The sequence below is a fragment of the Sander vitreus genome, chromosome 7 (genome assembly GCF_031162955.1).
Source record: "Sander vitreus isolate 19-12246 chromosome 7, sanVit1, whole genome shotgun sequence".
Lineage (NCBI taxonomy): Eukaryota > Metazoa > Chordata > Actinopteri > Perciformes > Percidae > Sander > Sander vitreus.
Genome location: NC_135861.1, coordinates 7,750,781 through 7,778,146, shown reverse-complemented (window position 1 = coordinate 7,778,146; position 27,366 = coordinate 7,750,781). Strand labels below are relative to the sequence as shown.

The 27,366-nt window shown below is 39.5% G+C and overlaps 1 protein-coding gene across 8 annotated transcripts in view; it reads left to right on the top strand.

The window, feature by feature from the left end:
- LOC144520249 (potassium voltage-gated channel subfamily KQT member 2-like) overlaps positions 1-24,094 on the top strand; it is a 30,978-nt gene extending 6,884 nt beyond the window's left edge. The window contains exons 2-20 of one of the 8 annotated variants that reach the window (XM_078253911.1): positions 4,666-4,756; positions 4,845-4,971; positions 5,386-5,561; positions 10,254-10,379; positions 10,561-10,671; positions 11,806-11,901; positions 12,007-12,101; positions 12,707-12,766; positions 13,969-13,998; positions 15,921-15,974; positions 16,764-16,969; positions 19,352-19,399; positions 19,681-19,698; positions 20,461-20,566; positions 20,872-21,003; positions 22,078-22,128; positions 22,975-23,068; positions 23,237-23,463; positions 23,509-24,094. In XM_078253911.1, the coding sequence (XP_078110037.1) occupies positions 4,666-4,756; positions 4,845-4,971; positions 5,386-5,561; positions 10,254-10,379; positions 10,561-10,671; positions 11,806-11,901; positions 12,007-12,101; positions 12,707-12,766; positions 13,969-13,998; positions 15,921-15,974; positions 16,764-16,969; positions 19,352-19,399; positions 19,681-19,698; positions 20,461-20,566; positions 20,872-21,003; positions 22,078-22,128; positions 22,975-23,068; positions 23,237-23,463; positions 23,509-24,094 (2,434 nt within the window). Of the gene's footprint in view, positions 1-4,665; positions 4,757-4,844; positions 4,972-5,385; positions 5,562-10,253; positions 10,380-10,560; positions 10,672-11,805; positions 11,902-12,006; positions 12,102-12,706; positions 12,767-13,968; positions 13,999-15,920; positions 15,975-16,763; positions 16,970-19,351; positions 19,400-19,680; positions 19,699-20,460; positions 20,571-20,871; positions 21,004-22,077; positions 22,129-22,974; positions 23,069-23,236 lie in introns of those variants that run through there. The other 7 variants (XM_078253914.1, XM_078253913.1, XM_078253912.1 and 4 more) reach the window with 7 other exon arrangements.
- Positions 24,095-27,366: the final 3,272 nt, after the last annotated feature.

Below are 27,366 nucleotides of genomic sequence, written 5' to 3'. Positions count from 1 at the left end.
GTACATTTGTGCTATTACTTTTGATTTTTCACGGGGAACCTCTAAATCTAAAATCTACAATTTGTAGTGACACAGTAAATTCCTGCAGTGAAACATCCACCAGGCAGGCCCGTAAGGACATAACATATGGCTGTTCCCATGTGAAAAGAATTATACCACTTTCTTAAACTGACCTCCAAATGTAATTTATTTAACTTAAATCATGGGCTGCAGTGCAGGCAAACTGTTAAAGACTAGCTTGTGAAGATACTTATCTCAGTTTGTGTTGACTTTCATTCTTGTAAATCGCCCGTCTCTGAGCTTATTGTTTTATCACAATTTGTTGGCAAAAATGTTGTCAATTTTTGGTTAGGAAGTTCAATTTTGATTTTGTTATTGTCTTGTGTTAATTAAAAAAAATCTTTTCTAGGGCCCCCCCCAGAGACCAGGGTAACCTAAGCAACTGTTTATATTGCCTATTGGGGAGAGCTGGCTCTGCCATAACTGGTACAAGAGGCACCTGTCCTGGGGCGATTCAGGATTTTTTATGTGGGGTGGCACAGGGGAGGGGATCAGTAATCAGTCAGGGAGGCTCGGGGTGTGTGTGTGTGTGTGTGTGCGTGCGTGCGTGCGTGCGTGCGTGCGTGCGTGCGTGCGTGTGTGTGTGCGTGTGTGTGTGCGTGTCTATAGGCTCAGTCTGCCTTTAAAAAAAATAAATAAAAAAACATTTCCAGTGCTGGTTCCATAATTTTGGATAGTCATCATGGAAACATTAATTGGTCATGTGACAAGGGCTGTGAAGATTAGCAGAACAAGCAGCCAATCATGTATCATGGGGGGCGGTAGCCACCCCGTGCCCCCCTTCTAGCCCGCCCCTCAACCTGTCAGAAAAAGACCGCAAAATTGAGTGACCTGGAATAAAAGAAAGCTAAACCTTGCTATGAATAATAGTGTTGTTAGTTTAACAATATCTATACTGACTGCAATTCCAATGTACCAGAGATGCTATTGAACAGTTTGCATACATTTAATAATCCAAACTATACAGAAAGCTGCAGAATGTAATAGAAGCTTTCTCAGTGCAAGAAGAGCTCAGTTTTACCAAGCAAGTATTGACTGCTGTAGCCATCAATGATGTATGAGATGCCAAAAACACACATATGCTGTAGATGTAAGAGAGAATGACCTCAACCTAACACATACAATGAACACAACTTGTGCAGCTGAATGTGTTAACAGCTCATTTGGCTTTTTGTTGTTCTTCATGTCTCTGATGAAGAATAATAAAGAATATAGTAACGAATGAGCTCTTCCATGGACTTTACCATTGCCACATAGCATTGGTCTCTGCCGCTTCATTCTGATTGGCTGACAGCCAGCAGCCTTTGCCAAGAGTTTGATACACCAAACAGAAACTGCAGCTGCAGGAAAAGGAAAGTCAGGTGAGCTGCAGTTCTGGTATAAAAAAGGGAACCCATGGAGGATTGATGAGTGTCCTTGATAAGGATGGATGACGGCTAGATGAAGCATGATGGAAAGTTAAAGCTTGGATAAATTTGTGTGTCAGGGTAGATCATGTGAAAGATCACATGCGTAGCCAGATTCACTCTAAATTTACTCAAGGAGTGATGAATTTGTGTTAAAAGCTTCCTCGACAGGAAGGTTCAGGGGCAGTGAATGGGCCCCCAGTAAACTATATCAGGATTAAGACTGGAAAGAAATGGTGTTAGCTCTTTCCAGGCCCTCTGTGACATTTTGCCATGATGGCCATCCTCTACACTTTTAAAGCTGTACAAATCAATATTTCTTATATTAATAATGGATGAAATGACTAGGTGTAATGAAATGGCGTCACTGGTGGTTACGAACCCACAGAGACTTATGACCCAACTCTTCTCTCTTTCCCTCAGCTCTACAGAGTGTTGAGGGTCTGGAAACCTCTGCTCTCATCAGCTTTATTTTAGCTATAGCATGCAGCTGTATGCTACCTGTCTCTGGAGTTGATAAAGACCAAAACAGAGCTAAAAGGAGAGTGAATATTGGACTTCGTTCATCAAGTGGAAAGAAACACGACTCCAGATAAAGTTGCTTTGTGTCTGCTGGATGTGTAAATAGGTATTCCTAACATGTTCCTCATAACACTCACCCTATAGTTTCTCCATCTTTTTGGAGCTGGGGCAGGCACTTTATTTTTGGCATCACTGGGAAAACATTCCATAATTATATTTCAGCACATTGTAATTGTTGTGGTCTGAGAGAACTAAACGTCTGCATTTCAGATGTGTGAGCACATTCGGTGAAAGTTCTAAAATCTGTAGCTTAGGGCTGCAGCTAATTAAGGGCTAAACTATTAGATAAGAGCTACTTTATTGTTATCCATCTATATGCAGTGCAGTACTGTACATATAGGAGTAAAATTGTGTAAAAATGTGTCAGGACGGTCATTCTTGTACAATTGCCGCTATATAACTGCATATATAATGAGTACCGCTATATATATAATGGTATTAATATTTTTTTTTGCTATCTGCCTACTCCAGCTTTATTCAAACCTGGTTTATTTCATTCATCAGGTCACTTATCTCATACTTTAAATTGGTAAATGACTTCACTTGACATGTGTTACACCTGATCTTGTGCGCTCAGGAGATCATTCCACAGTATCTCTACTATGATTAATGTTAGTTGTGCCTGCGTCTTTAAAAATCCTGCATTGTCCCAGTATTGGGTTTCACCAGGCACTCTCCATTAGTTCTGCTTTGGATTCCTTCCAGTAGATCTTTTCTTCAGAAAGTCCCTTAGGTCGAGCCCTGCCATGCCTCTTCCTTTTCAAATCACATGTTATCTTCCATCCAATAAAGCGCTCGCCTGATGGTCTCTGCCAGTCTTGGCTGCAGAATTGATTTTCTTCCGAAACACATCAGTCTACTTAAAACCATCTACCATTGCTTTACTATTTGTATCTGAAAGAACCATTGCTTTTGTGTCTCTTTCAGCAACTTTCTACGTGTTTTTGAAGATGTTTGTTCTATGGTTTTGTCCCAGTCTTAACAAAGACTAGTTTATTAACCTCTGACATTAACTCCTATACTATATTGAAAAGAGTTGTGACAAACATCACTAATGACTTTAGCAGAAGACAGATATTGTTGTTTAGGCTGTACAGTAAGGAGGAGGTAATACGTTTTTGTAACTCCAGTGAAGACAGCTGACTGACACAGCCAGTAAATATACTTACTCTGTCTAATAAGATGTAACTCCCATGTTCTACACTCCCAGGTGATTGGATTTCTTGTACTCTTGTGCAAACATATGTGCAAATGGTCACTTAAAGTTTCATATGCGGAATTTTAACTCACCAAATGTATTAAAAGTGCACTATGAGTTCCTGCATGGTTTCAGCGCGTTTTCATTTTTGTCTCAAATCGTAGGCATCTCTCCTTGATCCGCTAGCTGCCTGTCCCCTGAACACACTGTGAAAAAGCCCGGTCTCGGGAGACAACACAGAGGTCGTAAACGTCAAACAAACACTAGAGGCACAGGCTGTGCACCAAAATACAACAAACCACGTTCCAGCCAATCACTCCAAGAAAAATCTGTGTTCAAATGAACATTTACCTAATGTTATCTGCTTGCTTGCCTGCAATTCTTCTTTCAGGTTTTCTTTATTACTGTATTTACTCAATAAATAAAATAAAACATAAATACTATATACTTTATTAATCCCTTTTGGGGAAATGTATTTGTTTGACTCTGTTTTGTTATTTTATTATAAATCCACATGCACATGCATTGGAGAGATTTCAGAGCGAGGGGGCAGCCCATGGACAGGCAGGCACCCCGAGCAGTTGGCGGTTCGGTGCCTTGCTCAAGGGCACCTCGGTCGGTTATGGTCTGTGCGGGGACTTAAACGAGCGCCCCTCCGCCCCTACTTATTTACTTATCTGAGCTGCAGCTGTTTATGCAGTTTGGCTTGTTTGGTTCCACTAATGAAGGCACCACCCAGGCTCTGCAGCTCTAATGATTCATTCAGTCTCCAACTGTACCCACTTAGGTTTCAGAAATTGATTAGCAGATGGCAATTGGTCTTTATGGTATATTATCACAACCATCACCACAGCTGAATACTAAACCTAATGTGGAAATACCATAAATTGTTGGTTCTTCTGTAATGGTATCTGCAATATAATACTGATATATATAATAAGAAATTGCAGCACATGTGTCAGAGGTGAATCTGAAAACCTTAATTTAGTTATACCAACGTATAACTAAATTAATATCTACACACTACTAAGGTTTTCTTTTGGGTGAATTGACCCCTTAAGATACAGCTATTCAAATAAGTTATTTTTCTTTTAGATATTTTCTTCTAGATATTAAACTGTTCCATTCTTGGAATCTTAAGACATAGGTATGTATTTTATTGTGTTTTTTAGAAAGCTTGACACACACTGAATACACAACATTTACATTTTGTGGCTTAACTGACAAGCATGACAGTGAGCAGTAAACACAGCGCCTCAGAAACCTCTCACTGACATCATAGTATCATATATCCATATGTTTCTCCAGTCAGTTTCCACTGAACATATTGAACTTCCTGTATCTAAAACAGGATTTGACAAATGGAACTGTGACCTCAGAATAAAAAAGCAATTCATGTTTGTATTCTATCTCTTCCAGCTTCCTCTTGGTCTTCTCCTGTCTCATACTTTCAGTCTTTGCCACCATCAAAGAGTTCAAAAATAGCTCAGAAAGTGCCTTGTACATCCTGGTAGGTATCATTTCATTTGCTGTAAACCTATTTCTCCATTTACATTCATGTCACAGGGTTAACTTCACCAGTTTGGTTTGTTCCACAGGAAATTGTGACCATCGTGGTGTTTGGAGTGGAGTACATTATAAGGATATGGGCTGCTGGTTGCTGCTGTCGATACAGAGGATGGAGAGGGAGGCTAAAATTTGCCAGAAAACCTTTCTGTGTCATAGGTGAGATAACAGGGTCACTGGCTGTCATTTCTCTCACCTTGCTTTCTCAGAGGAACAAAACAGACAATTTAGAACTGTGTTTTTTCATCTCTTCCTTTTTCAAATGCTGGAGGGTCTGAGCGAGTATAAGATAACTATCTTTGTTATGCTTTCTCTTTTTTGTTTTTCATCATATCTGTTGCCTCGAGGGTATGCAAAATTAAAAGAAAACTACTAAAGTAAAGAAAATTTGACACTTCAAATACTAGTTGCCTAAGTACTTGGAACAACTTTTGAATTACAACAAAATCGATCATAGTTGCACACAGTAAAGTTCTGTAAATTCAGTCTGATTTGATTAAGGATGCTATCTCTCGCTTCCCCTGCTTCCCAGAGTGTGTTGAGTTCTATGATTGTGTTTTGTTCTTACTCCAGACATTATGGTGCTGATAGCCTCAGTATCCGTACTGGCAGCTGGATCTCAGGGCAATGTTTTTGCCACCTCGGCCATCAGGAGTCTGAGATTCCTGCAGATCCTGCGCATGCTGCGTATGGACCGACGGGGAGGAACCTGGAAGCTGCTCGGATCTGTAGTTTATGCCCACAGCAAGGTTACATCATTTTGTTATTTTTCTGTAGAGGTTCACAAGGAGTTGAAACACCTTTCTCAATTTTGTGATCAGAGAATTTCTATAATTAGCCAGCCATATGTGGTGTTTAAAACCATATCTGATGTGCACTGCAGTAATAATATTACACTGAAATATCCAATGAAGTCATAGGCTTTTCAACTAAAAGATTTAAATGAAATTAATTATCATGCTTTAAATAATAATGGTGGTGGTATAAAAAAACCCTGATATGATAAATGATGTATCTACAACTTTACTTTAAATAAGTACTATTCTTTACTGCCTTCTCTTTGATTAATGTCCACTTCCAACATCGAGTAAATAAAAACTATTATTATTATTATTTTTACCTAGAAAACATACCAAGTGAAAATACTTTTTTCTACCTTGAGTTATGTCTGTAGTCTTCCTGTTAAAGTTGCAGAAGGTAAGACTTATAAAACTAACTTTCTGTCATATTTGCTGAAACTGACCCTATGTTCAAGTAGAACTACATGAAACAGGTAATTTAAAAAAGAAAATCTGGCTCCTCTGGCACCACCTACAGCCTGTAGTGCGATTTGCAAAAATCCACAGCTCCCTGTTTACATGCACCAATCAGGTCCAGGGGGGGTGTCTAACTGCGTGTCAATCACTGCTTATGCACACACACATTCATTCTCCCTTGTGGGGCGAGGGGCTTAGGAGAAGTTGTTGATGTTCAAATTTTTTGGCTAAATCCTGGATCTTCCCAATCCTACCTACAGCACCTTTAAGCTGCATACAGCCTTAAAGGGGTGATAGAATGATTATACAGGGTATTTCACACTGTTCCCTAAGGTCTCCTAATAGGGTATGTAACATTGGTTGGGCTGAAAATTGCTCGAATGCTATTTTATGGGTCCTTAACTACCCTGTGAATATGGCCCTATTTGTAACAAGAGCTTTTCTTCCAAATATGGTATGCTCATGAATATTTAGATGAGCTGCACGCTGATTGGTTTGAGCGAACTACATACAAACACATTGGAGACAAGACAGCAGGTCTCATATTTCAGACACTGCAAAGTTATACATTGTTTATCTATTATTTTGTTATTAAATTCACTTCTGAGACTTTTTTATGCGAGAAATCGACTATATAAAGCTCAAATATGGGCCGTTTTACGAAAAATGATCGCTAATTGCAAATTTGGTAAGACGGGTCGGACTTTAGGAGCTCCACACATTCTGACGAGAAAGCGACAACCTCCATACCCAGTGAAAGTCACCTTTGCTCGGTTACTGGACTACCGGGGCTCGGGGCTCCGTGGAGCTCCGCATGAGGGGTTTCATTAGCTGCTTGTAGTCCCTTCAATCCTTTGTGTACAGATCACGGCTAGTTAGCTACACTTTCGGCATAACAAGAGTATATTTACAGTTTGAATTTCGTCACGCCACTTATATAACATCTACCCCAAGGTCTTATAAAGCTAACAATGGTGTCTGATTTCAATTTAATGCATTTTTGTGAACATGAGGGGTTTCATTAGCTGCTTGTAGTCCCTTCAATCCTATGTGTACAGATTGCGGCTAGTTAGCTACACTTTCGGCATAACAAGAGTATATTTACAGTTTGAATTTCGTCACGCCACTTATATAACGCAATTTCGCAGACTTTTTATGTTTTAAAAAAGGATCCTACTCTTTAACATAAAGGTTGACCTCCTTAGAAATACTTTCGATAATGTTGTCAGACACTTAATAATAATATTAATCTGAGTCTGTCAGTGGCAAAACAGGCACTTTTATGAACGTAAAAACAAGCTGTACAATTGACGTCCTATTAACTTACATTGTAGCTTGTTTCGCCGTTGCCGACTGCAGTGATCTCGTTTAATACTGGACCAATGTCAAAGGAAAATATTTCCTCAATAGTTTTAATTGTATCCGATACTCAATGAGCTGTTGCAGAAACAAGCCCAGCGTGAAGCATTAAAGCAAAAGCTGTCAGATAAATGTAGTGCAGTAAAAATTACAACATTTCCCTCTGAGGTGTAGTGGAGTACAAGTATGAAGTAGCAACAGGGGCGATTCTAGGATCAGACCTTTAGGGGGGCTCAGCCCCTAATGAGAATGTGACATGGATATGGCGCATGCAAAAGTGTTAACCCCATTGCTGTGACAAATTGCAAGAAAATTAACATTGAACTTACATGAAATGTTATCATATTTGCATTCTGCATAAATCTCTGCACACCTACTAACTAGGTAACTAACTAATTATAATGTATTCTCATGTAAACTATTTATGTCAGCACAGATAATTTTTGTAAATTGCTTAGCCAGTGTATTCCACCATAATGGTTATTATATTGCCAGATTCCAGACAATCCCACTTACTTTTTATATATATATATATATATCCCACCTACAAATATGAATATATATTTCTACTGGTATTCTTCCTAGTAACATTAATGCAAAAATATGAAGAAAAAAACTATTCCACCTGTGTGTGCATGGTTAAAATTCTGAAGTGCAAAATAGCTCAGGCTACAGCACAAATATTCCCATCCATAGATATATGAATAATAATTAATAATAATAATCAAGTCTCTGAATTTCTTTTCAAAGGGCACCAGATTGATGCATTTAAACGTTAAAATACACAAAATGTTCTTACAGGGGAGCATGCCCATGGACACCCCCCCCCCCCCCAGGGGAGCTTGCGCCCCAGTGCAGCTCTAGGTCTAGTGACGCCCCTGGGGCAGTGTCCCTGTTTTAAGTTTACAAAGATAAAAAATGACCTGTTTTGGAGGTATTTATGCTTCTGAGCTGAAAATGTCCCCGGATTTTGTCTCAGAAATCTGGTCACCTTAGGATAGCTAGCTCTCATTGATAGAGCTCCATCCAGCTGCGGGCTCTATCAATGATACTCACGGGCAAGAGGCGTTTATTTCCCCGATCGCTTGTTTAAATAACTCAACACACATATCCATTATAAGATTAACTGGAACATGTGGTAAGAGATTGCGGGCGTAACAAGCTCGCTGACCGCGCTCTCACTCACACACACCAGCCATTTAGCAGGAAGAGGGGAGCCGTAGGCCTTGGAGCTCTGTCAGGGCAGCGGTGTTTGGTAGTCCACTATCCCAGAAACGGTGACTTTGCGCGGGTATCGAGCATGGCGGGCTGCCGGCAGTGATGGAGCTCCATTTAGCTCACAGCGGACCGAGGTCTGTGAAGGAAGACAGGCTGGGCGACGAGGCAGTAACCCAGGCAGCATCGGCTGCTGAATTCCGACACACAGTCGGACAAAATTTGCAATAAGCCATATGTTTTCACAAACAGCCCATATTTGACCTCTACATAGTTGATTTCTCGCATAGAAAAGTCTCAGAAGTGAATTTAGTCGTAAAATAGCAGATGAACAATGTATACAATTTCTGAGATCTGCGCGACCTAGATTCAGAAGACTACCTGATCTCAGATCAGTGGTGTAGCCTATGTAAATGTTGGGGCGTGACAAAGGTAGAGACCAGAGCCAAATAAGGAGGTTAGTTGAGATTTGCCCATTTTCAGAGGCAGTTTCAAATTGTGAGATTTGCAGAGGAAAGAGGTGTCAATGGGATTTTGAGGTTCTATGTATGTCCTATTTACCCACCAAACTGTCGTTATTCAACTATGACAAGGTAAAATCGGTTTTGCATTCTATCACCCCTTTAACAATCTCTATAAATAAGCTAAGGCAGCTCGAGAGGCAAAACCCCAGGGCAAAAACAGGACTTTGAAAAGTGAGGGGGGGAGATGTTTCAGCCATCCCCAGTGGAAATAATGTCATGGACTGCTGCCTTCTTTGCGACTTGTTCATCAAGCTGCTAATACATCATGTCACAACCTTTATCATTTCACAGCATTCTCTTTCCCTTAGTCTATATCCATGATGTTCTACTTCTGGGATTGCTTCGTTGCCTTTGGAGATTTTGATTGGTTTAAAGAAATGCCAATAAAGCAGAGCATGCGGGGCTGTAGAGGAGGGTCTGGCAAAGCGAGACTATCTTTCCCTGGAATCATAGCATCACCCATACAATACAGTATGTCACTATATTTTGCTAGCCTTTGGCCACATGAAGAACTGAGTACTTAGTCAACAAGATGATCAGGTACAAATAGAGGGTACCAGGTTTAAGGCCTCTGCACAAGTTTACATCTACGTCTGAGTCACTAGTATTCAAGTCTAACGGTAGACATCTTCACATGGGGGTTTAAACCATCGCAGTTGAAATTACAAGTGCTTTATTTTCCAATGTGCTACTTCAGGGACACACTGTTTCCAGTCGTGTCTCTTCCAAGTAATTCTGTCATGGTGAGGAAACATGTTTCTCTCAGTTTTATTTTAATGAGCTTTGAAATACAATTATTAGATGGCACTAATAAGCTGTGGATAATGAGCGACTGTGTGTGTTTGTGTAAGATGTGGTGAGAGGGCAGGTGTGTGGCGTCTGTCGAGGGAAATAAAGGCGTCTATGAAGTACTTGCCAAAGTACCTGCCACAGAGGGCATGCAACTCACACAATCACGTCCAATATTATTACAGAAAGGCCATTTTTACCAATTTACAGGGGTTACGTCACCACTTTGCAAGGCATCCTAGATGACACTTTATTACTTTAGATTCCCTGATGCTCATTGTACTGGTTTTCCCTGTAGGAGCTCATCACAGCGTGGTACATAGGCTTCCTGTGTCTCATCCTGGCTTCATTCCTGGTCTACTCTGTGGAAAAGGAGTCAAATGAGGAGTTTGAGACCTATGCTGATGCTCTTTGGTGGGGACTGGTAAGACTTAACCGAGAGACCTGAGACCTAGAATAGCATCCTGTGATGTTTATGATACTCATTTTCCTTCCCCCATTTCCCCCCATTTCAGTTTCCTCGTATTTTCTATTTAAAAAAAATCTACAAACCTATACCACACCACTTAAATCAAGTATGTGACTTAAATTGATGTTTTCACCAGATCACTCTCACGACCATTGGATATGGTGATAAGGTTCCCAAGACGTGGAATGGACGCTTGCTGGCAGCCACATTCAGCATGATCGGGGTGGCCTTCTTTGCTCTTCCTGCTGTAAGTACGAGGCCTCGTCAGCGGTACTTTGACCCAGTGTCGTTGACAAAAGACTAAGCTTAAGGTGCTGATTTGTAAGAGCCTTGTTTGTGTTCATTTGGTCTAGTCTATCCATCATGGTGTTCAAGCGCTCACTGACACAGTGTAACTGCTCTCCACGTCCCTAAAAAAAGAGTGTCCAGTTCTGTCACGTATTCTTGGATTTTTTATTGTTAAAGCTTAAATTTCTATAGATGTCACTGTGTCTGTTATCTGTTTAGCTTCTAACTACTCAGTTTTCTTTATGGTTATTCCAAACAATCAGAACATTAATTACATCAGATTTACCGTAAAAGACCCCACAGACTGTGAAAATTTGGACCAGCAGACGTAAAAACTTGTCGGTTTATATAGTTGTCATTGGTCTATGCTTGAGAGTAAACATAGCAGATTATTTCCTCAAAGCTGCACTAATTATTATTCTTATGTGGAGAATTTAAATTCATCAGGTCACCCAAAACATGACTCCTAATACTAATGCTAATGCTAAAAGCTCAGGCAACTGTTGGTTAGCACAACATTAATAAGGTAATGTCTCAGTGTTGTTTTCACAACTGGCTGCGCTGCAACCAAGTGGCCAAAAAAAATAAAAAAATGCTGCTTTAAAATGTAAGAGGTATATTATTATTTGTAACAAATGAACCAGTGAACAATGAAAATGAATTATTACATTATATGATAGGTGCACCTCAGCCACTTAAATACTTTTCAGTCTTTTATGATTTTGTCAATCAGAAAAAAAGCACTCTTAGTGAGTAAGCTTTAAGAAAGCAGCTAAGACCTGATCAGCCTAGCGCACATACAACTGGATTGCTGTGTCAGCATCAGAAACAGTCATACTTTTGCTACGCTGACTTCTGATGTGTGTGGAGGAAATCAGCATTTTTCTCTCAGATTTCTACTACCTCAGGGCTTTTGCAGACATCAAATCTGAGATATTATGTATTTACTAGATCTTTTTGTTGGATCTGCTTACTGGTCTCTGTTCTACAAGGTGTTGTAGGAATTTTTGCAATTCCAACTCCTGGCCAGTAGAGGTCATTAAAGGTAACTGATCACTTTATGGGCTCTCTGTGTCACACTGACTCTGTATAGGGCATCCTGGGTTCTGGCTTTGCCCTCAAAGTCCAAGAGCAACACAGGCAGAAACATTTTGAGAAGAGACGTAACCCTGCAGCAGGCCTTATCCAGGTATAACATAACAACACCATGTACAGATTTATCAAACAGAGATAACGTCTGTTTTGTGCTCCTGACAAAAAGTAAAAAAAATAAATAATCTTTATTTCCATCTAGGGTGCTTGGAGGTTTTATGCTACCAACCTTTCCCGGACAGATCTGCTGTACACTTGGGATTTTTATGAGCAGACTGTAGCTATCCCAATGTACCGGTAAGTGATACAACTGTCTGAATAATGCTGTACATTGATCAGCATTTCCAATACGTACAACTGTTTTTCCATATCACATTCTGCCATCTCTCTTAAAACTGGGACATCTTATTGTATTCCACACTCCCTTGTTGAATCAGATACTACTGATCTGTTGTGCAGAATCACACTCTGGTGTGACTTTTCACTTTCTGCTTTAATAAGTGTAATTTTACAGTGGAGGGGAGCCGGTGACTTGGCAGTGACACCAAAACCTCTTTTTGAAATGATGTTCAAAAGACAACCACTGCCAGTGTCTACTTTGTTAAATGAACCACTTATTTTGCTGTCCAACTGTATGAATCAGCAAATAAGCTGTGCTTATTTCACGGTGCAGAATTCTGCCCTTTATGTGTCTAGAAGTAGAAGATCGCTGCTTGTCTGTTCTATTTGTAAATGACCTCATGTTTGGTTTCATTCCAGTAGGAATTTGAGGTGAAAAGGTGATGACCATCAGAATAAATAACTGTCAAAGTAAATGGAATTAACTTTAAAGTGCCTGGCGGTGAGCTTTAACCTTTCAACACTGAGTGACTTGACCAGAAATGCTCTTTGTCTTTTGCCAGACTTATTCCACCTCTGAATCAGCTGGACCTGCTGAGGAATTTGAAGGGCAAGTCATTCAGGTATATAAACATGACAGTGAGAGTGACAAAGCTGATGAGGATCTTATGATCATGAGGATGTCGAGATGCTGATAATGTGGATAAAAGTGATGATAATGTGGATAAACGATGAGCAATATTCTTGGAATTCAAAAGACAGATTTGAAAAAAATGTTAAAGCTACACTCATCTAATGATTATATTATCAAGGCATCTATCAAAACACAAATGAACAAAGTGGAGCATGTAGCAAGCTAAAGACCCAAATGAATTTTGCGATTTGGTGAAGACCAAAACAAGTAAAGAGAATGAATATTGGACTTTAATGTTTCATGCTGACAGAAACATGACTCCAAATTAATGCTATTGCTAAATGTTGCTCCGTGTCTGCCATATAAACTTTGTTGGACTAAAATATGTCAAACATTTCACACTGCTGTAGCTTTAAAGCGGTTATAATCACTATTTTTATAATAACAATGGATGGAATAGATTTGTGTAATGTGAAAGAGGTCGCTCACAGTGACAAACCCACAGATATTTATCACTTGACACAGTTCCTCTCAGCTCTACAGAGCTTCATAACATTTTTCATTGTTTGGGTTTTCGGGCCTGTAACTTTACTGCTTAAGTTCACTCTCATAACACAGTTTTGACATTTTATTTTTAGCAAAAAGTTAGATAAACCCACTGTATACTACTTGGTCAGCACCAATCGTCAAACAGACACAGCTAACTAGCTGGTGAACATAGTGGAGTGTTTGTGTTTCGTATATATTGCTCAGTATCTGCTGCATGTGCATATAGGCAACTGTTTGCTAACAAGTTCGCCATATCAACATAAAAAAAACATATTTCTATTTTTTCTCAACTTTTATGTTTATTGGGGAAAGTTAAACAAATACCATCATTTAAATTCTGCTAAATAGAAATCCAAAACATGTGGTCTGTATAGATTTAAAAGGTGGACATAATTAAGTGTTCACAGCTTGTTTCCGCTGCCCCCAAGTGGCCAAAAGAAAATCCCATCATATGTAATATTTTTTTGTTTAGTCTTATATATGATTTGAATTTGCAGCAGCACAGCTTTTAACATCCAGCAGTTTGACTTAATATTTCTCGGGACATTTTCCAGTGCTAATCCAGCTCAACCCTAACAATATGGAGCAATGTTGACATACAGTGTAACACCGTGTAACAGTTGGTGTCTTCTGTCCTCACAGGAAGGAGTCTCAAACAGAAACCTCTCCCAGGTCTGTGATGTGATCGGTTTTTATCCCTCTTCACCTCCCTTTGGCTTCTCTTCAAATCTGCTCTTAGTTGCTGCTGAGGCACTCTTCTTGGGGGAGTGTGTGTACAGTAGCCGTGTGTGTGTGTGTGTGTGTGTGTGTGTGTGTGTGTGTGTGTGTGTGTGCGTGCGTGCGTGCGTGCGTGCGTATGTGTGTTTTTTTTGGGGGTAAGTCCAGACATCGATGTGGCTGTGTGTTAAGCACCTCCTTCAAGAATGGTCATGCTGCATTTGCTCACATGGTGCTCAAAGATCAGCTCCCTTTGGTGTCCCTCCCACTTTCTTAAATACTCACCAATAAGCTGGTCTTTGATACTCTGGCTTTCAGCATCACCTCTGGAAAAAGTTATTTTTAACACTTTAAGAGACTTGCTTGATTTTGATCACATTGTTTTTGACAAAAGAAACAAGTGTAATTATTGACAATGTAGTAACACTTTATCATTACTTAGTCCTTTATAAACCATTTGCATATTTTTTGGTTAACCCTTGTGCATCCCTTTAACAAAGTTGTTTTGTTGTTTTTGATGTCCTTAGAGGACAAAGCTGCCTACGTAAAAAAACTGCCATAAAATGATACATTTATATTAATTTCCACTTTCACTGATTTGAATCTATTAACCACCACCAGTCCTGATCATTACTACCAAACATCCATTCATTTTCTGAATTTTAACCCTTTGAATGCCAATTTGTTTACATAATGCCATTGTTGTTATTATGAAGAAAAACCGTACATTTCATTATTTTCTGTATACTAAATGCTAGATGGTATTTTGATTTAGATTTTTTTCACAGTCTGGCATATATCAATGATTAGCAACAACATGGATTTTGATGCATTACATCAAACACTGCAGTGCTCCATAATACAACAGCAATAACTGTGGAAACCAGGAAAATAGCATGTATTGCCTCATAGGGCATACATAAGAAACTCAATCAATCAGGTGGAAAAACTACAATTTTGAAGCCAGTAGATTGAAAGCCTGATATAATAAAATGTATGATTTTATGCTGTAATGGCCATTGGATCTAAACAATTGTGGGTTTTGATTGGGACATTTCTGTTCTTAACCTTCTGGGGTCAAGCAGGATTAGAATAAATTTGTCATGTATTTAGATTAATAGCTTCACAAGTTTTTAATTATACAAGCATGACAAAAATATTGACAGAAACCTTATAATTTCCAGTGTGTCCACTGACAAATAATATGTGATTTTTAAAATTACGTGAATTATATCAAATCTAAAACTTTTCACATTAGACTATACTATTATTCACATTAACAGGGACAGCACAAACCCAACCCCCTGTATTTGCATCTCTGTTCACATGCCGATTAGTTTCGGTATTGTGGGAGGACCTAAATCACACTGGACATTGCCCATGGTAAACCAGCTAAAATGCCATGCAGGTTCAAGCATAATTCATTTGAAGACAAGCTCTGCATTTTGGAAGATGGTCTGAGTGTCTGTATTTTGGCTACAAAGTTTATTACACTTATTATAGTAGCTGACATTGAACTTACAAAATTTGAAAAAATAAAAAAACTCACATCGTTGCCAAAATGTATGCCATATGCATCAACACAGTCAAAATGATTGAAAAATGAAAACGCCCTAAATGTCCCTAGTGATGCATTGAGGTTATCTATAGTTTAAAAATCAGCCCTGAAACATCATTATAAAGATACTGGCATGTGTTTAAATTCATTCCACGTGTGTTCATTTATGATATCATATGAAACTGGTTGCAAATGAATTATAAATGATAGTTACAATAACGTGTTACTGGCATCACAGTATGGCACACACTGCTGTTTTTGTGACTGTATCCACTGCTACTTTATCTCTTTGTGTCTCCTCTACTGCCCACCACTCCAGTAATGAAAATGCACACAAAGACAGACTTTGCGGGTGCTGCCCGAGAGCTATTAGGTATAGTTGCTGTACAGTTAGGCCTACTAACAACTGCACTGCAAGTCTGTATGTGTCCTTCCATTCCCACCTCTGCTCCTCCACGTCTTTAAGTAAAGGTAGAGGAATCACAGAATAAGGACCTTTTTAGATAATATTTCACTTAATGAAAAATAGAATCTTTTTTTGCACACCTTTTACCTTTTACTCTAAATGAAAAAAAAAGTCAAACCTACATCCTTGTTTACCGCCCTGTCACAGTTGATTTATGGTTTCTGTTTAGTAATGTCTTTATGCAGTTTATTTGCTTGCTGCCTTTTTTGCCTAATCAGCACTTAAAAACTTCTGTTCAGCAGGCAGGGTGCATATTGCTGAGTATCAACAGTGTGTTTCCTTTGACCGATTCCCGTGTATGAGGTGGAGCATACAGTATGATGGTGAATTATTTTGCATGATTTGTGTTCACTTTTTTTTTTACAGTGAGATCTTTGAGAGCTTTCTTTTTGAGATGTGCAGTGTCACTTTGCTTCCCATGCATGCTTGCTTGTAGCTTCCTGCTGCTTGTCTGACCTACTGAATGCTCGTATGTGGACATGGCTCCTTCTGCTGTAGGACTTTGCCCATTTTGCATTTCTTCTGAGGTAAGATTTATTATCACATCAGTGCTGAATTAGACAAATTCCCAAGCTTACACTTAAAACAACAAAGCAGTAGGATGAAGACATTTAGTTACAGATAGTTGTGTACTTTAATTGAGTGATGCTGTAAAAACTTGGTTACATTTCCCTTCCCATGATTTGCTGTCTGTAGTCGAAAGGCTAGCCTGAAGGACAAGGTGTTCCCCAGTCCTTCCAAGGCTCCCATGGCCAAAGGGAAAGTCCAGTCTCCAGGGGCAGAGAATGGGGCTGAGGCGAGTCCCAGCAAAGTCGCCAAAACCTGGAGCTTCACTGAGAAGAACCGAGGGCCAAAGCACTCCTTCAGAGTCCGGGGCAGCGCCTCACGCCAAAACTCAGAGGGTGAGGAAACTCCACACAGCACAGAATACTGAGTGTTAGAAGGACACCCCTACTACCACTACTTTAAGGTGGAAAGTCTCTGAAACATTATTTAAACCTTCATGAAACACTTTAAAGTTGGCAGCTGTTAAAAGGAACAGCTCGACATTTTTGGGAAATACGCTTATTCACTTTCTTGCTGAGAGTTAGATGAGAAGATCATTACCACTCATGTCTGTATGGGAAAAATGAAGTTACAGCCAGGAGACGGTTAGCATAGCTTTGCATAGAGAATGGAAGCAGGGGTAAATAGCTAGCCTGGCTCTGTCCAAAGGTAACAAAATCCACCCACTAGTACCTGTAAAGCTCACTGATAATAGCTTGTTTGTTTTTAATCTGAACAAAAACTGAGCAGTGTGCAGTTCTAGCATGTAAAACCACAACGTTTTGCTCTAACTTCATATTTAGCGCATAGGCATGACAGTGGTATCAAAAACTATGGAGGATGTTGTTTGCTGTACAGATTATAAAGGCCTTTGAAGCTAAATTTTGATTTGGGATTTTTGGCCGTAGATATAAAACTGACTTGACTGTCAATCTTCTCATCTAACATCCCATCATAAAAAAAGTGAATAAGCGTAATCCCCTAAAATGTAGAACTGTTTCTTTAAGCCAATATTACCTGCTTCGTGTTTAATTGTTGAGAAACTCTGAGCTCCTTCACAGTATTTCAAATTAGGAATCGAAATGAGAAAAAAACTGTGTTCAGGAAGAAGCCTCTGTATATCTTGCAGTGTACACAACAAGCCTAAATAAAAGGAAAATGTATGTCCAGTATTTTAGAAAGCCAATATGTTGGTCCAGTCATAGTGGAGAAGTCAAATCTTACCTTCGGTAATGCTGTTTTTCAAATTGAATCTGGTATTTAGATTGCAAGTTACTGTTTATTAATCAAACAATATACAGACTTGACTTTTGTACACATTGTTGACACTGGATCTTTCCACAGTTATGAATTCAGTTGTGGAAGGGTATACGTCACAGAGCTCTGTGTGGGTCCATGCCAGCTCAAGGCCACAATCTCTCCAGCTGTGTGTTTTTAGAAGGAGTTGATGGCCCTATTTTGTCAACCTGGAGCCCAACCCATGTTTTTGTGTCTAAGTGACTGATGGGAACAACAATTTTTGAAAGGATCCCTACAGAGGTTAGCCTTTTTGTTAGAGTAAGAGTAGAGATCCTTTTTGTTTAAGAATGAAACAGCCCCAAAATCACTATCAACAAACTCATCAGACTCTATTTAAAGTGCTCATATTATGCTCATTTTCAGGTTCATAATTGGATTTAGACGTTATATCAGAATAGGTTTACATGGTTTCATTTTCAAAAAACACCATATTTTTGTTGTACTGCACATTGCTGCAGCTCCTCTTTTCACCCTGTGTGTTGAGCTCTCTGTTTTAGCTACAGAGTGAGGCATCTCACTTCTGTTCCATCTTTGTTGGGAGTCGCACATGCATAGTAGCTAGGTAAGGACTACTACCCAGTCAGAAGCAGGGTATGAGGGCGTGCCATGCTAGCAGCTAGGCGAGCATTATAACGTGTGTTACAAAGTGACACACATTTGTTACTGAAGTAAAGGCTGGACTACAATAGAGCTGTTTGGAGCAGTTTGTGAACAGTGTTTTCTGTTGGAGATGGTAAGTCCCTTTGGGGTAGACTTTGGGCTTTTTCACTTTGTAAACCTGTAACGTGCACAAAAAAGAGATATGACACAATAAAGAAAAAGGCCAAAAAGCATAATATGAGCACTTGTAATGAACAGTAATTTTATCGTCTTTCATTCGGCTCTCCACTGTTCCAACAATCACCACTCTGAGTCTGTCCACGGCAAAAACAGCACTTTTAGTTGACATAAATTGACGGCGCGCATTTGCCCTATAGGATTACATTGCAGCCCAGTTCGCTGCTGCCGGTTACAGCGTTCTCGCTAAATACTGGACCAATTTCAAGGATTTTTGTTTACATTAGTCAGTAAGACACCAATGCATGGGAAAATAGGGTTGAACAAATACAGAAATGTTCCTTTAATTTTCTTCAAGTTTCTGACCCAGTCATTGTACAGACTGTGCAGTCACTGTCATACAGGTAATGTTGCTACGTACTGTATATCATTTCTCCAGCATGTAATCAAACATACGAGGAAGAGGGGAAGATTTTCTCAACACACACATTGTGCTGGGGAGACAGAGGTCCGTTGGTGCAACTGCATCCATATGTCATCCAGGCCACTGTGTCAAACAAATACACTTCTCTTTTTCATCATTTCTTTGCATCTTTGTTGAACAATTTGAAAACCAATTCTCATTAGTTGTTTTTCTTCTTTTGCCTGATGGCATGTTAAAGTGCTGATTGAAATGCAGGATGAAGACCTTGGACTGAAGAGTTCTCCAGGTTAGACAAGTCATCATGACATGTCTTCAATTTAGACGGTGATATACTCTGTAATGTCTAGCTGTATATTTGACCAAATATGTTAAATAAAGCTTTACAATATGTGCAGTCTGGTGGTAATTGTAAGATAAGAGAGAGACCAGCCCTTTCAAACATGAACCAGAAATCATTCAGTGGACTGCACAAGTTCCCATGTTTGGAATTGGTTTGTCTGTCATTGTCATCCTTCTAGAATCCATAACAAATCTTTCTCCATGTCTCTCCTTTCTCTCTCTTTGCAGCAATTGAAGGTTTAATAAGTAAGACATTGGGATATTTTGTTGGTTGCCTTTTATGAAGGAAATAATCCAAAAAAAAAGTCGGAGTCACTGGTCTGAGAAACCTGCATGTTGAATCTGCTGAGATTTATTCACTTGACATGAACCCTTTTTTATTTTTTCTTATGAGTTTTCCCCTCATCGGTGACTGAAGACTGAAGCATGATACGAGCTGAGAACAAGCATGTATTTATTTCAAATTTAAGAATTGATGATAAGTATTTATTAACAGTAGTGGAAGGCTTAATTAATCGTGGGTTCAAGTCAAGTGGTACCAGGATAATCCAAAATTGACCCAGAGACAAAATGGCCAAAAGCCCCGCTTTATCTTGCATGAAGAGACCTCACTTTCCCTACCGAACCTCACCTAATGTCTGATTAACTGTGATAAGGCCTTTGCCTGTATGCAATATGTTTTAAAATCCATAGATTAAAATGCTAATCTAGACTGTAATTGGTGGTGGGAAGAGAGTACTTGTCATAAAAGGTTTCAGTAAAGCTTCAATTCTTCAATTCAGCACTATCCTTCAATTCTGCACCAAGTCCTTTTTTCTGTTGTTCCACAAAGCCCGCTCACTATGCTCACAAACTGGCTAACTGGCTTGAAACCAACTTGGTACTGTAATTGAATTTTGCACCTTTTAAAGCTTAAAGCAACAGCCCTGCTTTGCTTCTGTTGTGGACGTTGGGCATGTGAAAGCAGATGAAATATTCTTTAAGAGTTTCCTTGTCTTTGCTCTGTAGAGGCGAGCCTTCCAGGAGAGGAAATTGGTGACGATAAGAGCTGCCACTGTGAGTTTCTCACTCAAGAATTACCACCAGGCTTGAGGGTTACAATAAGGGCAATCTGGTAAGTATTCACTTTAATACCCAATTTTAATGGTTCTGCAATGTTCACACATGGACAATTATGATGCATTTTTAAAGAAAGACATTTTGACATGTCACAATAAGAATGGCTGAATACAATTTAGCTGGTTCAGTTTCCTGGTTTTGATCATGCTGGCTCACTGTCACACTGTCATGACTTCCTGGGACACTTGAATACAACAGAGCCGTCATTAATGTTATCAGTAACACCTGTGCTTTTCTGACAAGTCAAAATGTCAGCTGTGAAAAAAGCCTACTCATACTAAATAATGTGTCCTCCCTCAGCATCATGAAGTTTCTGGTGTCAAAGAGGAGGTTCAAAGAGAGCTTGCGGCCTTACGATGTCATGGATGTGATCGAGCAGTACTCTGCAGGTCACCTGGACATGCTGTCTCGCATTAAGAACCTGCAGTCCAGGCAAGTAAATGCTCACTATACAGTATATAACAGTTTAAATCTGACCCACACTTGTTTCCGGGTTGTCTCAGAGTAAATAACCTGTCCAACTGTCACTTTCACTGTGAGCCTATTCTATATCTACGACGTTACACTTCTGGGATTGCTCAGGTGCCGCCGGAAGTTCTGTCAGATGTCCGTTACCTTCTACTTTGGCATTCTAAACTCCTGTGGATTTATGAGGACTATGGTTAACTGCTCCTCAGATCTCTGCAGGGTAAATCCAGACAGCTAGCTAGACTATATGTTGAATCTGAGTCCTCTGTTGCACGACTAAAACAACCTTTGAACGTACACGTTCCACCCAAACAAGTTCCTTCCCAAGGCTATTTTGCAGAAGTGCTGTTGCTCCGTGCAGCGCTACGCTCCGCCCAAGACAATTGTGATTGGTTTAAAGAAATGCCAATAAACCAGAGCACGCTAGTGTGTACTAGCCAGACCCTCTTCTCCAGCGCTGTGGAGGAAAGTCTGGCAATGTGAGACTACTGTGGGCATAAATGTCAGGCTGGATATGGAAGATTACATGGAAGCAGTTTTTTTTTTATTTTTTAGTTTTTTTTACACTGTTGTTCAATATGAGTTTAAATTCAGTATAATGTGATTCAGCAATACAGTGTTTGTGGTGTTACTGGATACACACATGTTGTGACACACAAGTCATTGATTTGCCTGTTTCATTTGTCCAACGACATGTGTTGTATTCAGATCGTTATGTCTGTTAACATTTATATGTACAAAAATGATTCACTCCTTCAGCTTTGAATGCGTCACAAATTCATTTTAGATATAACATTGATGTATAATTCACATTGTGTTACTTTCCGCAAATTAGCTCCTTACATTTTGATCCCCTAAAGGTCTAACATGTAGAATAAATATATTCCAACTGTGAAATACATGCACTCTTCATCCACAAAGCAAGTCAGACTCACCGTATGTCTTGTGTGTGTGGAATATATTGTTCTCTTAGCTAATGTGATTCCCACGTTGCTTCATTTTGCATTGCACTCATATCGTCTCTGTGTGCCTTGCCAGGATAGATATGATTGTGGGGCCCCCTCCCGCATCAACACCTCGCCATAAGAAGTCCACTGAAGGTCCTAGGTTAGGTTGATAGACTGCACCTCTAGAATGACCATGTTACCAGCATTATGCTCCTTATACCACAGTCCAAATATTGAAGCAGTTATAAGCTACCTTATTATTTTGATTAGCAGAACCCCTTTTGAGTACAAGCCATTTGACCTGTCTCATGTAGCTAGATAATACATGCAGCGATGAAGCACTGTTACATATTTTATATTTAATAGAATCAAGAAAAGACTTCGATAAACAGTTTAACATGCAACATTTTGAGGATGTTGTGCAGTTACTTCAGCTCTAATGTCGCACTATATCAGCTGCTGTCAAGAAAAGGCAAAGAAAGAAAAAGAAAAAGTGAGACATCCCGTCGCTTTTCTCACTGAATGTTAATGAGCCATGTCATATGGTCTCACTCAACAGGGGTTTGACAGTGCTAGATGCTTGCTCTCATATTGGAGAGACAGAAGGAGAGCTCCCCCAGCTGGATGCAATGGAAATGAAGCATGAAGCACAACAAAAGCATGCCAAGTGATGCATTTTGGCCCAAAAAATTTCCCCCCTATTCACACTTTGTTTCATTAAAGACTGCCTAATCTCATAATGCATGCATCCACACTGTCCAACTGACATCAATACTTTCTTAGGAAAGGCCATCATCATCATAGTCATTCATTCATTCAAAACATATGTATAGCTTGATGAGTTTCTCCAACATAAACGCTTTCTTTACATGATTTCCATGTAACAGTACAATAGTTCACATTATGGCATCATGAACTTCTTAAATTTAAACCCATGTGGCAGAGCAGTGTTTTTCTAATCTCAGATATTAATTTTCTCAAATGCTAGAGTTGACCAGATAGTTGGTAAAGGTCCTAAAGCTGAAGGAGGGGCTGCAGATGACCAGAGCATGATGGGACGGCTGGTCAAAGTGGAAAAGCAGGTATGAATGTTTCTTCCAGGTGCGTAAAAGTAGTATGAGTTGGTTTACGCTGAGGTCAACCAATGGAGTGTGCCTTCATGTATTTTATGGTTTTCTGATGATGAATTTATTTTAATTCTGGGGATGGAACACCTTTTCTACATTGTGTGTTTTTCTTACTCCCTGCAGGTGGTCTGTATGGACAGGAAACTTGATTTCCTGGTCAATGTGTATGTGCAGCGTATGGGAATCCCTCGTTCAGAAACAGAGGCCTTTTTCAACTCTAAAGAGCCGTATCCTGCCCCGCCCTACCACAGCCCAGAGGAGAGTAGGCAGGAGAAGGAGTATAAAGAGGAAGTGAAGGAGGAAAAGAAGGAGCAGATATGCTCACCTGCCGATGTCCAGTGCTCTGATGGGTCTTTGGAAAAGAAAGATCCTTTACTGGGTCGGTATGTGGCGAGATCTGTGGGTACTCCCTCTGGCAGCAACAGCCGCCCCTCTACCTCCTGGCAGCACCAGCTGCAGCACCCCCTCAGCCAACCTGCCTGGAACAGCAGTGTGGCCAACAGCCCCTCACCAGTCGGTGGCAGCGGCGATCATTCGCCCACACTATTCCGCCTCCCACCTCCACCTGCTAAGGTTCACGACCGATCCTCCTCCGGCCCGGGCGGCAGCGGCAGAGAGAGCCGCTCCCAGAGCAGGAGGCGCCACAGGAGGCAGATGTGTCAGCAGGATGCTACCGCCGTGGAGAGTGACACGTCTCTATCCATCCCATCTGTTGACCACGAGGAGCTAGAGCGCTCCTTCAGCGGCTTCAGCATCTCCCAGGCCAAGGAAGACTTCTTTGGGCCTTCTTTCTTTATAGGCTCAGGAGGGGGAGCTGGAGCAGAGCCTGAAGCCGCAGCTGGACCTTCTCTCTGTGCCAAGGTCAGACCCTTCATAGCAGAGGGAGAATCAGACACAGACTCTGACCTATACGCTCCCTCACCCCTATCCTTCACCGGAGAGGTCTCATGCGGAGAGAGGGCATGGCAAGGAATGAAGTAGGTCAGGAAGAACTGCTCCGCATGGCAGGGAGGCTCATAGTAAAAGATATCAGTGCTTCAGTTGCCATTGTGAGACCTATCATGAAACCTTGTAGCCAGCTGACTGACTGTTGCTGCTGACGATGCTATCACAGACTATTTTAGATTAAGTGAATGGTTACAACGAGTATATTAATGAAGATGGTAAAAATATGTCCTTATAAAAACAAAGGGGTTGTCCTTAATCACCTTTTTGATTTGTGATTACAAGCAATTCATTATTACAGTTGCATTGCATCCATCAAGATCTTGGTTAAATAGAAAAAAGCTGTTTAGGGACATTTCTTTAACTTAGTTGGGGACATTTGTGTTGTATTTATTAGTGATGAAAGGTACACAAGCATATAGATGTGTGAGAGTTATTTATACCAATTCATTTTGCATTGACCTTATACTTGACATTGATTTGTATGGAACATACAAGAGAAAATCACCTTGATTTTGTGTATGAATAGCGAGTGCATTTCAGCACTTCTGTTACACTGACCACTTTAACTTTGAAATCATAGTGGGAGTTAGTAATGCCAGATCATTTCAGCCTTATCACATGGTTAGCATAGTGTCTTGATAACTTCTAAACCTTTGAATGACTTGATGATGCCAAAACATTAGCTATGATAATCAATTAGATTATTGCAGAGTAAAAAAAGTGTGCTTGCTTTTCAGTATCATTAATTCAGCCTAGTGTTTAGTGAATACAACAGAAGAACTCCCCTTAAGGTATTGCAGAAACTTCCCCATCAATAAACTTGCTGCATGGTATGTTAAATGGTTGATTTAAGGACTGCGTTAATCAGACTACAAAACCAAACAACAGTGGCAAAAAGTCAGCTGAAAAATTCCATGAGTTTCTCTTTTATCTCACAAACAGAGAGTAAATGAAACATGCATGACTGGTTTCAAGCTACAATTTGTTCATTTTTTTAATGGGACTATGCTTGAGTTCCAATCATGTAAATGCAGCCTGAGCTTGCTAATTTTAATGGCTCTTCTTTTCCGGGCAAAAATGTTCGAATCATGTACTACACACTTAATACAAAGGCAGATGTTTAATTTTACATATGGGAACAAAATGGGCTCAAATGGACACAACATGCTGTGTTGACATTGGACTGAGTAAATCACATGGGACACTTACTTACTCAGACATGATGGTATTTTGCCTGTAATGCATAGGTCAGTCATTAAGACTCTCTGCTGCTATGCGAGTTCTGCACTAAATGAGGAAATGCAATAAAAAAACAAGCAAGGCAATCAAGAACCATCCTTTACCAACATTAACATGGCCTTATTTTTCACACCAAAATCCATTGTTTTGTAAGTAAACAAACAATTTCATTCTAAACATTTCATAAAAGTAGTGAAAGTACATTTTAAAGTATTATATAGGAGGTTATGTGGCCTGAGAGCAGTTGTTCTGTTACAATTGTAGCCACTGATAATGCTAAAAGCATGGGATTCATAGGGACACTCGTAGCATGAACAGTTCTTATTAAAAGTAACCCAAGTTATAGCAAATTGAACATTCTGCAACATTTTAACATTAACACTGAATATGTTATTTAGTAGAGACTGTTCAAACAACATACACAATCCATATATATATATATATATATATATATATATATATATATATATATATATATATATATATATATATTTTTTTTTTTTTAGAAAAGAAGAAACAAACCTATTGGCATGTTTTCTTCAACCCAAAGAAAGGATCTGTAGGGTTTTACATGATACAGTGGCTCTTAGTTCAACACCATTATGTAACTGCACCTTCTTCTTCTTCAATAATAAAACTTTGTACATCACTGGAAATCATCTCTTTGGTCTCCTGTTTTTATGTTCTACGTCAATGCTGTATTACTGTAGAACAAGACTGTGAGAAGTGTATTAGCCGTATGGTGTAACAGTGGCCAAGTATCAGCAGATGGCAATCAAGAGCTTCAGTTGAGTTGGTCCTTGTTACAGTTTTTTTTCAATCGATTTGTACGGTGGCCCTGAGGATTTGGCACATTTACTCAAAACTCTAAGTACAATTCTCACACCACGTGGTACTTTCAGCACATCACTCTATGCACCTGCAAAATGTGATTCCTCAATCAAAAGAATTTACTCACGTTTCAAATGTAAATAAATCCATCAATGAATAAATCATTGTCATCAAAACAAAAGGTTCCTTTATCATTGCTTAGACCAAGACAGTCAAAATGCAAAAACATCTTGTCAAATGACAGTGTATTTTGAAGGTATGATAGTTACCCACTCTGTAATATTGTCCATTTGCTAACATTGTATATTTAGGCAGCTGAATAGTATTCATGTCAGCCATGGCACACACTATACTTTCAACAAAACATTTGTTTCTCATTGTATGTACACACCAGCCAACTGCAAACACATAAAGAAAGTTTATACAGAAAAAAGGTATACAACAGCAAAATTATCAGGAACTACTGTACAAGCTGTGCAAGGAAAAATAAAATATGCTGCAACAGTATCAACCTCAAGGATCATTCAATCTCTCCTCTCTTTTATTTTATAAACATTTTATCAACATCACACCTGATATCCTCCCTTGCAGTGCAATGAGGGAAAAATCTTTTGGCATGATGCAGCCACCCCTCTACAACATTCTGCTGTGATATCCTCACCTGTCACCTGCTTGAGTTTGCTTTCTCTAAATTGTGAGGAAATTGAATTGTTCCACATCTAGCATAAGTCTATCCATCTGACAACTTTTACACGAATACCACATACTGCAACTATTATGTATCTAATATATGTGTGACAGGTTATTGTGATGGTTGGTTGCTCTATTTTGCATGTAGGGATTTACGCAATGAACAAGTGTATAATTGCTTTTGAGAGTAATATGATTCAATAGCAAATGAAAGCAGATTATTTCGATCTGTAAGGCTTCCTCAGTACATTTTGTGCCAAAGCAATAATAAATGACTATAGTCATGTGAATAACTGACCTATATATAAATAGTCATAGAGTTTGACTTTTAAGTTTAATAGTCATTCGACTATTGTGCCAAAACGATTGAGAAAAACAGTAAAACATAGATAGACAGACAGATAGATAGATAGATAGATGGATACATACATACATACATACATACATACATACAATTTTGGAACCTGACTGCAGGGATTGGCTCCCATTCAGCCACAAGAGCATCAGTGAGGTCAGACACTGACAATGGGCGATAAGGCCCGGCT